Below are 16,599 nucleotides of genomic sequence, written 5' to 3' on the forward strand. Positions count from 1 at the left end.
TCTTACCTGAAACTTATATTCCGGCTGCTTTTCCTTGTCGAGTTGTACCAATGTTGATATCCAACCAGTATAAGCGTCCACTGTAAAAACGTTCGCTAATTCTCCTATGTCAGATCCAAAGGAATAACGCACCTCGCCGTTGCTACCGAGATCTTTATCATGCGCAATAACTTTGAGTATCGATGTCCCCTCTTCGATGTTTTCGGCCAAACTAATCGCATAGGGATTGCTTTCGAATTTTGGCGCGTGATCATTCTCATCCAGTACCTGAAGAGTGATCTCAGCGAGAGCTGTGAGCGGCGGACTAGAATCCGTTTCAGCGAGAACCCCGATTAAATGACTGTCTTTCAATTCTCGATCCAATGGTCTTGCTAGAGTAATCTGGCCGTGAGAGTCAATCGTAAAGAGCGGGTTATCTTCATCGCCGGATACTATACGATATGTTACAGTGCTATTTGTGACGGTCTTGAGTTTCGTGATCGGCGTGCCGACGGAAGAGTCCTCTCTTACAAAGAATTTATCTTCTTTTCGCTCGAACAGAGGCGGGACATCGTGGAAGCCCATTATATAGATACTTAGCGGTACATCGGCATGATGCGTAGTCAAGCCTTTGTCCTCCGCACGAATAAAGAGCTCGAACAATTGGTTTTCTAAAAGTATAATAAATATTTATTTGTCACATAAAATCTCTAATAAGACGGATCGTATCGATCCCATTTATTTGCTCATAGTATAAAGGTAAAATAAATATATCTCTTACTCCACGGCATAGCGCTCTTTTGCAGATAAAGAGATCCTGTATCGGGATTTATACCAAGTAGAGATCTAGCTGGTGACGTTTGCGGTTCGTAGATGGAATAAACGATCTTGGCTGCCTCATCCTCATCCGCGTCTTGCGCCCTAATTTTTAGGAAAGGTGTATTCAGAGACAGATTGCCCTGAATGGTTGCTTTGTATTCTCTAAGTAGGAATACCGGCGCATTATCGTTCTCATCGCCGATCTTAACTCGCACCATCACGAATCCAGATCTACCGCCGCCGTCCGTCGCCATAACTGGTATTTCATAGCGCTTCTGTTCCTCCCGATCGAGTTTCTTACGTGTTACTATTTCGCCGGTGAGCTTGTTTATCTCAAATATCTCTTTCATCATCTCTGACATTATTGCGTATGTCACTGTACCATACTCGCCGAAGTCTTCGTCTACGGCCAGCACACTGGTGACCAATCTACCAGGCAGTTGGTTCTCCAGGACGGTTACCTCGACTATCGGGTTCGGGAATTTCGGATTGTGCCTGTTCGCGGGCAGGATCTCAATCTTGACGCGGGTGAAGCTGGTGTAGACGCCGTCAGTGACGGATACGTTGAGCATGCTGAGCTTTTGTTCGCCAAAGTTCTGCATATTTATCAGTGAGATGATGCCGGTCGACTGGTCGATATTGTATGTCTGCTGTTCATTCCCACCTACGATGGTGTACGTCAACTTCTCATCGACATAGTCGGGATCGCTGGCTGTGACCACTGTCACGAATTGACCACGTTCAGCATGCTCCGATAGGAAACAAGTGTATGAGGGTTGCTCGAACTTGGGCGGGTTGTCGTTCATATCGATCACGCTCATCCAGACGTGCGCCGTACTCGACAGGCTCGGCACGCCGCGGTCCATGGCGATCACGGTGAAGTGATGGGACTCGTGACTCTCGTGATCTAAAGATCGCTTGAGAAATATCACGCCCTCATCAGGATCGATGTGGAAGAGATCCGTGCTGTCCTCGGTGTCATTTTGAATAGCGTAACGAACTTGTTGATTAATTCCTGTGCAAATATAAATATGTATATGATAAAAATATCAATTTTTTTCCAAATTTCATCCATTACGTATAAAACCGAAGGAGATATTATAATCCAATTTTCAATACGAAGTTTAAATTTCTTTTACGCTTACCTGTGTCATTGTCTCTAGAGTTCACTCGTAGGACAGGGGTACCAAATACCGCCGCCTCCGACACCGAGATGTTGTAGGAATCCTGCGTGAATTCAGGCGGGCAATCGTTCACGTCTAAGATGAGGATGCTGACGAGTACCTCTGCGTAAACGCCTGATACACTGTCGGTAGCGCGCACGGTCAGCTCATACTGCTTCTTTTGCTCATAATCCAGTTCATCCACCACATAGATTACACCTGATTTATACGAAGAGAAGATTGTAGACCCAAAGCACATACAATGCAGCGGTATGTCTACGTATCCGTCAAAGGAGCGTCTTACCAAGAGCGATTGAAAGCGAGTGCGTATGAGAAATTAATGTACTCTATTTAGAAATGATAATGTGAAATCAAAAGGCTCCAAAATTTAACAATAAAAAATTAAGGAAAATTGTCAATGTGAGTCTACACAAGATGTGATAATAATAATTCGTATATTAAAAATATAATATTTTTACAGACGTTTTGACTCTATTTAGCTTTTGTGTCATCGCCATTTCGATTTTGTAATTAGCAGTGAAGTCAGAATTGTGAAAATATACGTATATTTTTGCGATATTAATTCGACGGATCTGTAGACACTAGAAGTAGCGAATGAATGCAGTCACGTGGTAAACACATAAAACGTCCGGATTTCATGAACGATTCGCTAATGCCTGTGATAATGCCTGCACCTCTTGAGAAGTAAATATCGAAATTTTACATTGCGAGTATATTGCTTTGATCGCGACTCTTATTAATTTCGAAATAATCTGGAAAATGGAATAAATTCTTTTATTTATTTTGCATAAGGTGCAGGCATGACATGCGAGCAGATTGAAGCTATTGAAATCTCGTGAAGAAAATGAAAATGGGTGGGTCGCACGTTCACATCCAGGCGAAATATTTATGATGTGTCTAGACTGGCCTCAAATCATGGAACGATAGTGCGTGTAAGCAGCTATTGTGCTCCAAGCCGGTTTCATGTAATTCCATCGCGATTACAATTTAATGAGACCCGCCCAGATTACGATCGCGGAAAAACAGGGAGAGCGGGAACAAAATTAATTTTGTAAATGGTGCACACGACTAAAGCGGTTTATAGATGAAAGAAAGAGCCTCCCTCCAAAGCAGATATTATAATCTTTTTAAATTAGAAAAGCTCGGGAAACTCCATCTTTGTAAGGTTAGCCTTCGACGTGCAACAAGCTTACGCCATAAGCTAGCAAACATCAATAACTCGGAATGTTTGTTATTTTTACTGTGTTATAGTATCGTGCGATTATATAAAGTGCAATTTAATAAAGTGTTATGGGCAATAAAATGGGAATAGAATAAAAATTAATTGGTAAAAATCAGAATACGTGAAAAAAAAAAATATATATATATATATATAAATATTATATTTTATATATTAGGTGTTGGAATTAATTCGTAGCGTTTTTAATGAAAGAATGTTATTTATTTCACATGAGCATTAAAAAATACATTAATGAAAGTACTTCCCATCACTTGTAAAACGCTACGAATTAATTCCAACACCTAATATATATATATATATGTATATATATATATATAATTTTTTTTTATAAAGATGATTGATGAATTTTGTTGTAGAACAGTAAATATGCATGGTTTCTGAAGTGATAAGTGTAACCGAAAAAAATGGAATGTTCCTTTATAAAAATAAAAAGTTCAAATAAGAGATTTTTATTTCATATTTTCCACTTAACTTTTCATAAAGATTATTTTATTCTTAGTATCATTTCAGAAACACAATGTATAAATATATATTAATATTACTATGCAAAAGAGAATAGATAGTACGTGTCGCCGTGTTGTCATGGTAATTGCATAAGATAATTGAATAATTTGCATCGATCAAAATGTTAATTGGAAATTCAATCAAGCGCTGCAGCAATTGATAAGCATATACATATTTTAAACTATTAATTACATTCTCCACTGAAGATTGAAGACTAAAACTGCAATTTCATATTGAGTATAACAGCAATTAATTGTTTAAATGTGATTCTAGAAATAACATCGTTCTTCGAAAGTTTATATAAAGATATTTCCGGAGTAGAAGATATATAAAGATATCTCTGAATTAAGAACAAGCAAGAAATTCAAATCTGGAAGTTCTACATTGCATTCGATGCTATCGAGTCGGAACACAAGCCGCTCCCGATTTAGTTATTGAATCTCAGATTTAGCCAAATTCAATTTCGTTGCTCGCGCATTGTTTCAATCTGTTCGACCCAACTGCAGCGATTTACCTATGATATTATATCGTGCATGAACACAGAGCGGTGTGTAATATAGCATAGCAACACAGCATAGACCGATAGAACTAGAATCTTTTTTATACTCACAAGGACCATTGTTACTGTCAGGGGCTGCGAAACAGGGAGATACAACAAGACTTTAATTTCTAGTTTCCAGACACAAGCAATTGTAAGAAATACATATGGAACAAGTATCATAATCCGTATACAATATAACAATCTATGAAAAATAATCGTAAATACAAACAACTACTAAAAGTACATATGTAAATGCAAAATTAGATTCATTGGAAAGATTCAAATATAATTAAAAAAATATATATATATAATAAGATAATAATAAAACGTAGAATCGGCGCAAAAATCGGTTTAAATTTTAAAATGTGTCTAAAAATGTCTAATTTTTAATGATTAACATTATAACAAATTAAAAATATTATATTTCTTTCCCTATTTTCCTCTAATTTCACCAATATTGTTATGCGATTAGAACTTAGTAACCAACTACCATAATGCAGCAAAACTGACGAGTTTACTAAGTATAGCCATACTAGCAGTATATCATAAGAAATCCTTCTGTAGTTTGAATAGTGTAAGTCCCATAGCCAAGTTATGAAATAAAAACGGGAATGTTTTACGAATCCGGTCCAATTGTCTGATCAACGTAATATTCATTTTACTGTAAGGTTTATATCTTTAATTAAAAATTCTGAATATGAAACGTTTTCATCATTGTTGTCGAACAAGAAAATCTTTAAATAAACTTGGTTTGATATTTCTTGCTGCGCAATTAATAAGAAATCATAACATCGCCAATTCTTATACGTTTCTATTTTGTCACTGTACCAAACAATTTTACAACGTTACGCTATCTCATACGAAATTATTTACCAATCTAGACGTTTCGTTTGTCATTTGATAGGGCATGCCTGAGAATCTGTGTTGCGTATTTTACTTACCCGTATTGAAGTCCAGGGCAAACTCCTCAAAATCATTGCCCTTAGTAATGCTGTATATGAGTTTGCGATTTAGAGGTGACTCAGTTTGAATGGATAACGCCAGAGGTGAATGCACTTCTATACTCTCGAGCACGCTATCCGTATAGAATTGCTTGTCAAATACCGGCATCGAACGATCTATCACCTTCACGTTGACTGGCACCTCAATGGAGCAAGGCGTTATTCCTGCAATCATATTTAGAAGCTCATTTAAAACGGGATCAAGCGGAAAGCAAGTTATTGACTTTGGATTTAACAAACTTACCGCCGTCATACGCGGCAATCGTAAGCTGGTATTCGCGATTATGACCTTCAAGATTTTGCTTTAATGATATTTCACCGGTTTTCCGGCATACCTTGAAGAGTTCCCCGTGACCCTTTTTCAATTCATATCTCACTTCGCCATTATCGCCACTATCCATGTCTATCGCATGAACCTGTGATAATAAAAACATTTGGTACCCGTATATACAAAACCAAAGTTAAGATTGAAAAGTACGTCATTCATGTATTAAGAAATCTCTCTACCTTTGTAATAATATCGCCTTTTTGAGCGTCGACGGAAACTACAGCATAGTAAGGTAAATTAACGAACATCGGACAATTATCGTTGATGTCAAGTATAGTGACGTTCACTATGACGTGAGCTACCCTGGGCTTCTCTCGATCCGGCGGATGGCTTTTCGCCTCGACGATTAATTCATAGTGATCGCACACTTCTCGATCGAATCGTATGCCGTTGGTCCTGATCGCTCCGGAAGTTGGTCCGATGATAAACATGTCGGTGGGATTAAGAATGCTGAATATAATATGCTCATTCAATGAACTACCAAGGACGTTTACTACCACTACGGTTGTAATCTTCGTGGAGTTCTCCAAGATGGCACCTTCATAGACATTCTTTTGGAAGATCAAACCGGAATTCTCCGATTTTTCTACTATCACGTTCACCTGCGTCACGCTCGAGTACTTGCCGTCTGACACTCGCACGTGGAGAAGATAGTTCTTCTTCATACGATCGGGATTATGGACCGTAATAATGCCACTCTGGGCATCTATATCAAAGGTGTGAGCCTTATTCCCATCGATGATGTCATATCTAGGTAAGTATAAAACGCATTATTCATCAAGTAAGTCAGATGCAAAAAGTAAACTGAGAATATTGATAATGTAATAAAAATTTTGGATTAATTAATTCAAATCTACTGTAGTCGAAAAAACGTTATGATATTGAAGAAATGAAATAATTATAAAAATATATTTTTTTAAATCTACCAATTTGAAATTTATCCTTCCAATAATATAAAAATAGTGTGTAACGAATGCAGTCATTATTATAAATTATAAACTAAGAGTGCATTTAATACTAAATACAAAACAAGGATCTTGACAGCTAGAAAGCTCATTAATGTTTCTGCAGCACGCAGCTTACCTCAACGCGGCTCCTTCGGAGCTGTCAGGATCTATGGCGTTCACCCGAGTGACGGCGACGTTCTTATACGTCGGCAGCAGAAGCGTGACATTATAATCAGTCTTGGAGAACTTGGGCGGACAATCGTTAACATCTGTCACAGCTATCATCACTTTGGCAGTGGTCTCGGATGAGAGTTTTGGCTTGCCTAAATCTGAGACCTTTACGTGAAACGAGAACATCGGTATAGTCTCGTGATCTAGCAGCATGACTGTGCGTATGGCACCGGTGCTGGAATCTATGTGGAAGTACTTTCGCGGTAGATCCTCAACAATATCATAATTAAGCAGCGCGTTTAACTCGGAATCCGCATCTTCGGCCTTGATGACTAATGGTGCGCTCGTGTTGGTCAACACAAGGGAACCGATGCTAGCACCTTCGCTGATTTCGCCGCTGTATAGAGCCTGCAGAAAACGCGGCGCGTTGTCATTCCTGTCGAGCACGTGAACGATGACATTGCAGGTGGCCGAAGCGCCGGCCATATTTGTAGCCGACACCGTCAAATTGAAGAATTTAGTTTTTTCGTAGTCCAGCTCATTCTTGATGACTATCACGCCGGTGCTCGGATTCACGAAGAAGGTGTCGTCGCGATTGCCGCGCACGATCTCGAACTGTAACGACGACGTACTCCGCGCCTCCACGTGTTTCACGTACGTGCCAAGCTGTTGGTTCTCATATATCTCCGCAGACAGCTCTTTTTGGATGAAACGCGGCGGCGCGTTATCTGCCATTGTCACCATCACATGTACCGGCACGGTGTTCGCCAACGCTGGAGAACCGTGATCGGTCGCCTTCACGAGAAGGATGTACTCGGAGGAGATGCTGAGGTCGAGCTCGCGTGCGACACGGATAAAACCGAGATCCGGATCGATGGTGAACACATTGCCGACATTTCCGGACGTGATCGAGTATGTAATCTTGGCGTTCTCTCCACGATCCCGATCAATCGCACATACCTGTACCACCGCTGTTCCAATCGGCGAACTCTCGTATACCTTTCCCTGAATAATCTCGCTGATAAACTCGGGCGCGTGATCGTTGTGGTCGTGCACGGTGACGATTACTCGAGCGTAGTTGCGCTTGGCTGGCGTGCCCTGATCCTTGACCATCACCGTCAGGACGTGCTCCTCGATGGTTTCCCGATCGAGAGGCTCGTTCAACGTAATCGAACCCAAAACCGAGTCCACGTGGAAGATCTCAAGTGAGGCCTGAGTCTGTGCCGCGTGCAGGCTGTAGAAGACCTTCTTATCCTCGTCCTCATCAGTCGCGTGCAATTGCAGGATTCTCTCGCCCTTCTCGACATTCTCTGAGATGTCGACGCGATATGTGGTCTCAGTAAACTCTGGTCGGTGATCGTTGATGTCGATCACTGTAACAAGTAGCTGCGTTAGCGTCGTGTGCACACCGTCGGTTACGCCGATCGTAAGGTTGTAAAAATTTTGGGTCTCCCAATCCAGCTTCTTTGCAAGTAGCACGTTACCATTGTCGCGACCGATGAAGAACTCATCGCGCTTGTCGCCGTCTAAAATGTGTCAATAAAATTCAGGATGACTTTTGTGATCTCTAGCATTTAATTCCATTGTAGATACGCGAAATTGTAATGTTTTAATTTTATTACTCGCGTGGGATGTTCAAGACACCCTGGCCTTCTAAATTCGCCAAGTGTACTGAATACTTTTTATACACATTATTATATTTAGCACAAATTGTTTCAACAATTAAACCAATTTTCTGCATCTTTATCTAAAAGTTGCACGGAATATTATCAATCTTTATTTAATTATAAAGAAAATAATGAAAATGATATAATGTTAAGAGTGTAGGAAACATGTCATGCGAGTAATTATGTTAAAATAATCACGCGAATAATGTGTATTTATTCTTACCTAAAATATCGTACCACAGAGAATCACCGTCTTTGTCGTTGGCTTGAACGAGGGCGACTAAAAAGCCCTCCTCGTCGCTCTCCGTGATTTCTACGCTTTGATTGTTTGTTTTGAATACTGGAGGGTTCTCCGATTCCTTCGGCGCCTCCACAACTTGAACAGAAACTCGGGTCTGATGACTACGCTGAGGCTCGCCGTGATCGGTTGCTCGTATCTGCAAAATATACAGGACTTAGAAATTCCCATTCAAATCGAGTTTACATTGTAGAAATACCGGGTATGGTACATTATAAAGTCAGAATCTAAAATCCAACATGATGTAATATAACGAAAATTTACTGCAATTTCTTCTTGCCTCAACATTTTTTCTTTACGTTCCAATTATTGCAATTTAATACTGCTTTACTTAATGATTGAAAGGGTTCTTTTTTCAAAAACTAAAAAAAAATCACACATAAACAAGTTTAAAAAGTTAAATGTTCAAAAAATAAAAATTTTTTATCTTCAAACCGTTCTTTACGTAAATATGATCATTTTTCTCCAAACATATAAATATAAGATCAAAATTTTAAGTTTTAATCGATATTTTAAGAACCCATGTAAAAAAGAAAAATTAAAATCTTTTGGATTTGTTCGATTTTTTCTTGCGAAAGTTTTATATTTATCACCTATTTATCTTATAATATTTTACATTTATCTTTTTTATAACATTAATAATACTATCAGCGCTTGCTAAACTATTTTGCTTCTTGTTTACAAAAGAACTTGTTTTATTTTTATTGGAAAAGCCATGGACGACTAGTTTCATTCTTGTAAAATGAAATATTGAACTCTTATATTTTCCATTTGAATCTTGTCGGAAAATTGTTCACGGTATGACGCTGCTGATAGAGAACGGTGACACAACCCAGATTTTCAAAAATGAATTTATTTGGTTTTTTTGTAGAAAAAAATACCTTCAATTATATATCATATTTTACCTACTATTTTATTTTTATGCTTAAAGATTCTTTTTCACGACAGAAATATGTCGCGGTTATAACAATCTGCAAAATTCGGATTTTGTGTGAGTATCAGTAGACAATTATTTATATTATATATATAATAATAACTTTTATGAGAGAGAGAGAGAGAGAGATTAAATTCTGAAATTTTGCTTTCTGTTTTTAATTACACAGAAATAGATCATATTCTCTGTCTCTAATGAATAAAACAGTTATTTATACACCATATAAACAGTTATTTATACCACTAAAGTGTTTTTAATTAATGAAAAAAGTTCGATTACCATCATTTCATATTCTTGACCAGCCTCGAATCCACGCTGAGAGTACACCATTCCCGTGGTGGGATGAATTTTAAATTTGCCCTTTCCCCGACCGCCTTTGATGCTATATTGGATTCTCCCGTTGTCACCAATATCTTGGTCGTATGCAAGAACCTAAACGCAAATTTTGAGAATTATTTTACTGCCATCACCTTACGATACCCATCTACTGCGATGAAAAGTTCAGCACGAAAAAAAACATTAGTATATATGCTTCATACAATCTATAATCGGAAGAATGCTGCGAACAAGAATTAACGTACCTCGAAAATTATGTAAATAATAATTAACGTGGTTCAACATAAACATTTCTATGAAAAAAACGTAAAGGCTCGTACCAGCGCACAAGTATCTCTTTAAAAAAAAAAAATCTTTCTTTTAACTAAAGACTGACAATTCAAATAAGAGAAGGAATTTTATTTTTGGTCGAAGCGAATCTTAATGCTTAATCCTTAATATTTATATGTAAATTTACAAATAGGTACATGTATTTCCAAATCTCTATATAAATATTATTAGGAACCAATAAAATACCACTTCAACCGAAAGTAGAGTTTTTTTCTCTTATTTATTATCGGTCTAATTTTCATTTAAAATTGCTCAGAAGTCACTTCTTTCTATACAATCCTCTAAATATATATACAAAATGCATATTCAGGCTCGCGAGACAGAGATAGATGCTGCTTGCGCAATTACGTTCCTTACGGCGTCGCGGAAAATAACGAGCCTTCGATCGAAGCGCAGAAGTGTGGCATAATCCGCATGCGGTACATCGAGAAAGAGCTAAGACCGTCGTGATAGCAAAATGCAGCAGGCTCCTCCAGTTCACTGCGGTGTGCCTTAAGCGTGCTAACGATCGCGATCGCGGAGTGCTGCGGATCCCAGAGAATGGTAGTCGAGCGGAAACTGTTGCGGTACATGCACGCTCCCGCGAGTACATTCGCGTGTTATCCTCGGTGAAAACAGACGAGTTCAGCGTGTACGCGGAAAAAATATAGTTGTCTATGCATTAGCTTCCGGTTGCTTCTCCGTTGTATCTCTCGTTCTTTCCACGAGGAAACATTTTTCTCCGTGTACACCGTACACCGCCGGCTCATTTCTTGCTGCACCAGTAAGGCGACTGCGTTTCTCCTTCCGGCATCTTCTTCAGCATCGAAAAAACGGGAAATCAAGGCGCGATAAATTTGACTAATTACTTGTCCGACTCAAGCTGCGCGAAAGGCGTTGAGTCCATGTCTTGAAGTCTCTCTTGAGCGTTGCTGGCTGGTTCCTGATTGTATTCTACACATGCATCTTCGCACATGCACCCTGCCTGCGTTATTCGCAATCATTTTCAAACTTCTCGGCACTCGAAATGATACGCAGATCACAATCCACGATAACTCGTTCCACCCTATTTCCCTTCAGTCGAGCGTTCGCTCGTGGAACGCTTCTCGATCGCGTATATTTCACGCAGACTTTGCGCGATGTGCATACGGATCCTTAGAAATACGTATATCCTTTCGACTTGGACGAAAAATTTGGAATAACGATAAGACGCAAATGATCTGTACCAAATCGGGAATCCAGTGAAAAATTTCGCAAGCGCGACCGATCCTTGCTAACCATAAGATCCTGATGTGCAATCGTTAGTAGCGATAAGATAACGGAACATTCTCAGGCGGCAGTTTCGCATCGTGCGATAAGGCAACATTCAGGAGCGCAGTACACATAGACGAGCACAAGAGAGACATGAATTATCAGATAAAGAGAGAAGGATGCGAAGAGCAGGAACGGAGAGATAGAGAGACGCGCGGGGGTGAAAAGGGATGCAGCCAAGAATGCCAAGTATGTTACATGTATGTACATATAGTATATAAAGATTATGCGCGCAAGATAGGATAAGACATTCAATTAACCCTCGAATGGTCGCGTGTGAAAGCTTGATTACCATATAAAGAGTTGTATAAATGTCCATTCTTATAATTCCCGACTTTATTGGCTACAGTCAATCTTCCGGAAGTAATTCGATTACGCGCGACCAATCGAGGTGTGATCGATTAAGTGCGTGTACACGCAAGTGAGTCCGTCCTATCGACGGGCACAGAGCAATAGCATGAGAGAAAAAAATATATGTAAAACATAAACACACACGGAAAGAACGAATTTGTTGAAGTAACTCAGCTAGATAGAAATCTGAAAATAATTTTGTTGGAAAATTCATCAAAATAATTACGTAGAAGTCTCAAGTAGAAACTCTCAACTGAGAGTTTAGACATTCTGCAGGAGACAAAAATATGGCGGCATTGTAGATCATATAAAACTTATGGAAGTCTATATATTCAACAATAAAAACTCATTGCCGCCATATTTGTCTCGAGTGTTCAGACATTTACTTGAGAATCTCTCGAGTATGATGAGCAATGCTGCAAAAAATTTTGACATTCTAGCAATCAGCTTGAGCGTCTTACATCATTATTTTGATGACCCAATAAAATTATTTTCAGATCTGTATCTAGCTAAGTTTTGAGATACTTCAGCAAAACTGTTCTTTGCGTGTGAATGAAAACGTATAATTGGCATAAAAGCGCTCGTGAATCAACGCAAATGGCTCGCGTAAAAATGAAATAATCCGGCCAGTCTCGCATAACGAAATATAATATAGAAACTATAAGAGCTATCGTATGCTCGCGCGCCAGGCGTTTATTTTACGTGCCAAGGTGTCCTTACCCTGAAGATACGATCTCCTGACAAGGTGTCGGGGCTAAATGTCTCCCAAGTCCCGTTCTCTAGTAACGTATCGATCGAAAGGTCGAACTCCCGCGAACGGTTCCTCGATTTCTGTCGAGAACCAGAGAGGACAGCTTTTAGCCTCAGGACTGTTTCTATCGAGCGAGCGATTCGAATCTTTTTTCCTCTCCCCTTCCCGATGGTTATACGTGTCTTCGCGTCGATCGTTTATCCTCGTTATCCTTCTTCCTACCCACGTTGACGTCGCCGATTTCGCATCGCCCGAGAAAAAACTTGAAGCCCATTCAAGTTCCGACGTAATAAAGCCGCGCGAAAACTTTGCGGTGCTCTACATTCTTTTAAATAAAAAGGTCTAATATTTTTGCATAACTTACTTTCACGCGTGTTTTCACTTCACATCGGCATGATATTGATTTTTCTGTGTCACATACAATGATCGCAAATATTGTATTATTTAATATGTATTTCATGCGCGGATGGAGACGAGTTTTGATTTAATAACTTTTTTCATTAACGAGATTGATAGGTAAAGTTTCCTAATGCAAAGTTAATGCTTTTGTCTCAAAAAATTCATTTTCTTGTATTTTTCAAACACCGTGTCGCAATAAAAAGCATTTTTCTCCGTGTTTTTCTGTTTCGTCGTAACACGACGCGAATTAAACACGTTACGGACATGTATGGTATACAGCTGTGAACATATAACGTTAATATTTATGTCATCTGTGTGTGCGTGTGCATGAGGACCGACTGTAATAAAAATTAGCATGTTTTACACGCACTCTCTGTATCAGTTAAGACACGACAAACTTTGCATTTTTAATTATGTTTCTGCGACAATTAGTGTCCGTTTCCATCAATGTAGATTTGTAGATTAACTTTAATTGCTTTAATTTACTCTTTATCTTTTTCAAATTCTTGAAAGAACTATAAAAAAATAACAAGTAAGTTAAACCATGATTAAAGTGTTATATTGATAGAAATGGACATAAATCAAATATAAATATTAAAAAGACTTTTTCTTCTTGCTGTTACTATGTGACAAATTTTGCGATCGTATCTAATTGCACTGATGGATTCACGGGGGAGGGGGAGGGGATCATGGGGGCCCATACCCCTTAGTATCTCCTTTTTTTAAAAATATTTATAATAATTATGTTATATATATTTTTAATATTTTTGAAATGCTTTATTACAATTTTGATATTCGAAAAGTATTTTTTAATTTAAGAAACTCCTAGATATAAAAAACATATATTCTATTATTTTATTTAATTTGAAATAAAGCGTTTTATGAATTATATCATTTAAATAATATTTTTCCAATGTAATGATTTAAATAATAATTCAATATTTTGTCTTTTCATATTTGACTTTAAAAAAGAATGTCGCTTGTGATGCGCCAATGGCTTCTCTCCTTGACGAATTTCTGGAACCACCGTTGCCTAATAATTGTATGCTGTATCTAAGTATTGAAACTCTCCTTTAGAATCAAGATTATAAATTCTTCCGTCTTCAATTCTGCACAGTTCAGGCGTACGCCTCGTAATTTAATTTGCACCGGCCGACCTCCAGCCGATGCTCGTGTTTGCAGCGGACGTGCGACGTTCACATGGAGGTTCCACCTTCGTAGTAACAAAGGTGACGAGAGAAAGAGAAAGAGAGAGAGAGAGAAAGAGAGAGAGAGATGGGAAAGAGAAGTGGGATGGTGGCTGTGCCAGGGATCCTCGTGCTAGAGCTCATGAGCTAAATCTACCCTTTCTATGCCACGATACTCGGTGAGGGGTTACTTTGATCACATCGAGAAGAGGAGGCTCTGATGGGAAAACGATAACGAGAAGCGAGGGAGGAGGAGAAGAAGTCGCAAGCGGTCTGCTCCATGTTGGTGTAATATATCAGGTTGTTTTTTTTTTGTTTTTATAGTCACAGCGCGTGACACTCTTGCAAATTGTGCGTTAGTGGAATTCTCGCAAAATTCCGGGCCAAGTTGTCACGATGGTCCAACATGAGACATGAATAGAATTTTACACGCTTGTGTCGCGCGAGACAATTCATCTTTCGCGTTACGGATTAAAACAATTTTACAAGTAACGCGCGGTATATGTACTTATATACAGCGAGACACAAAGGTTGACGCTTTTTACATGGAGGACGACAACGGAGAAAGCAGGGATCGTTCGGAAAAGATTTGGGTCGCTGTTCGCGCAATCATTTTTGTACTGTGCCCTGGTTTATTCGTTGGCGTGGAAATGTATTTACAAGAAATACGAATGAATGGAAAGCCTATCGGGAAGACCGCATAACGCGCGAAAAAACTTGAAAAAATCTGTACCTGAAAGAGTGGCTTGTCGTTCGCCGGTGACGCCGGAATCTGGACCGTGTAGAATTTTTGCTCGAATTCAGGGCCATGATCATTAATGTCCGCTACTGTGATGACAACTCTTGTAGTCGATGACAAAGGCGGCCTGCCGTTGTCTCTCACTGTCACCTAGAAGCATGAAATCATCAATTACAGCAACAGAACAATTAAATACATCGTTAAAATTACGTTAAAATTGTGAAACAATCGTTTAAAGATATATATAATGTGATTTAAAATAAATATATCGCTAATTGTTATAACAACGACACAATGCGAAATAATGAAATTTTCCAAGTAATAAATTTACATGTTTTGAATCATTTAAATTTTGAAATGCAATTTAGATATTGATAATCGATATCACTTTGATACAATAATTGATTGTAGAGAAATAAAAAAATGTTCTCATATTTTTTCTTTCTTTCTTTGTGTTCTCGTCCTTTTTTATAGGATACTAAAAAAAAAATTTAGTTATGTCATTGTTGTAACAAATGAGCGATATGTAAATATTATTATGGAATAATACATTAGTTACATTAACATATATTGGATTAAGCTTGAAAAAGATTAATAAAATAAGCATAAAAGTGAAAAAGATTGTCTGATGAATTATGTAAAATCGTTGCATTAAAAATTATATCTTTATGATAATCAGATTTCGATAATATAAAGAAAAATATATAAATATAATAATCTCATAAATATTAAAATTTTATTAATTGCAAAATATCATAAACATCGTTATAAGAGAAAAAGGGAGAGATCTATGTTATCGAAATTTAGCAATATCCGAATATTGAAAAGCCAGCAACGGTAATTTCAGCGAATAAACGAGTTAATACGAATTCTGATTAATTCATGGTTAAATTAACGCAGATACTGGGCTATCAACAAATCAAATCACAGCATCAACATATCGTTGACTCGATTTATTACTATCTCTCATAATGAAAGCATGCGATCGGCTTTACTACGCAAATTTCAATCTCTCTCTTTTCCTCATCGAGGCATTTATTAATATACAAATTGTGCTCTCATTTTCTCTTTTCACGTGTCGCGATAAATATCCATGTATTCGAATTCCACAACTATAGCGAAGATACGCGCGTATGCGCATTAATTAAATTCTCAGTTTGATTATTCAGGAAAATAAAACGTAAAATATGTGTAGAAATACACTTTCTCTCGGTTCGCGGCATCGATTATTAGCCGGAAAATAAAAAAGGATGAAAAAAGGGTGCATTAGAAAGAAGTTCAGGGAGTATTCCTCCACGTAATGCGATAGTTTCCTAGACTATCTCCGTCGGTACGATTTTTCGTACACAGCCGCTACTCCTTTTTCTCATTTACTACAGTCGTTGTCTTATCGCGCACGTTTCTCCTCGTCCTGCGAAAATCCTGGACCTTCATGCGCGAATATCGCACGTACGATCTGGGCAGTCGGCTGTGCTGACCGGAAGAGCAAGAGGAAACGGGAGTTTCGGGTTGTAAAACCAAGTGTCCCCGCATCCGAGACGACATCGCAAATCCGAGATTTTGGTCTTCGCAACGTCGTGAGAATCGCGCAAACGAAGATTGA

At 38.4% G+C, this 16,599-nt stretch overlaps 1 protein-coding gene across 6 annotated transcripts in view; it reads right to left on the minus strand.

The window, feature by feature from the left end:
• The window catches only part of kug (FAT atypical cadherin kugelei), a 407,027-nt gene that overhangs the window by 11,364 nt on the left and 379,064 nt on the right, over nucleotides 1–16,599 (minus strand). For 3 of the 6 annotated variants that reach the window (XM_087408611.1, XM_087408606.1, XM_087408605.1), the window contains exons 7-18: nucleotides 14,991–15,146; nucleotides 12,641–12,751; nucleotides 9,893–10,045; nucleotides 8,605–8,818; nucleotides 6,680–8,240; nucleotides 5,776–6,346; nucleotides 5,513–5,684; nucleotides 5,209–5,433; nucleotides 4,337–4,360; nucleotides 1,944–2,180; nucleotides 761–1,813; nucleotides 7–650 (exon numbers count right to left, since the gene is read on the minus strand). In XM_087408611.1, coding sequence (XP_087264737.1) covers nucleotides 7–650; nucleotides 761–1,813; nucleotides 1,944–2,180; nucleotides 4,337–4,360; nucleotides 5,209–5,433; nucleotides 5,513–5,684; nucleotides 5,776–6,346; nucleotides 6,680–8,240; nucleotides 8,605–8,818; nucleotides 9,893–10,045; nucleotides 12,641–12,751; nucleotides 14,991–15,146 — 5,121 coding nt within the window. The remainder of the gene's footprint in view (nucleotides 1–6; nucleotides 651–760; nucleotides 1,814–1,943; nucleotides 2,181–4,336; nucleotides 4,361–5,208; nucleotides 5,434–5,512; nucleotides 5,685–5,775; nucleotides 6,347–6,679; nucleotides 8,241–8,604; nucleotides 8,819–9,892; nucleotides 10,046–12,640; nucleotides 12,752–14,990; nucleotides 15,147–16,599) is intronic. The other 3 variants (XM_087408609.1, XM_087408607.1, XM_087408610.1) reach the window with 3 other exon arrangements.

This window comes from Acromyrmex echinatior, chromosome 8 (genome assembly GCF_024713525.1).
Source record: "Acromyrmex echinatior isolate Ae372 chromosome 8, ASM2471352v2, whole genome shotgun sequence".
In the NCBI taxonomy this organism is placed as follows: Eukaryota; Metazoa; Arthropoda; class Insecta; order Hymenoptera; family Formicidae; genus Acromyrmex; species Acromyrmex echinatior.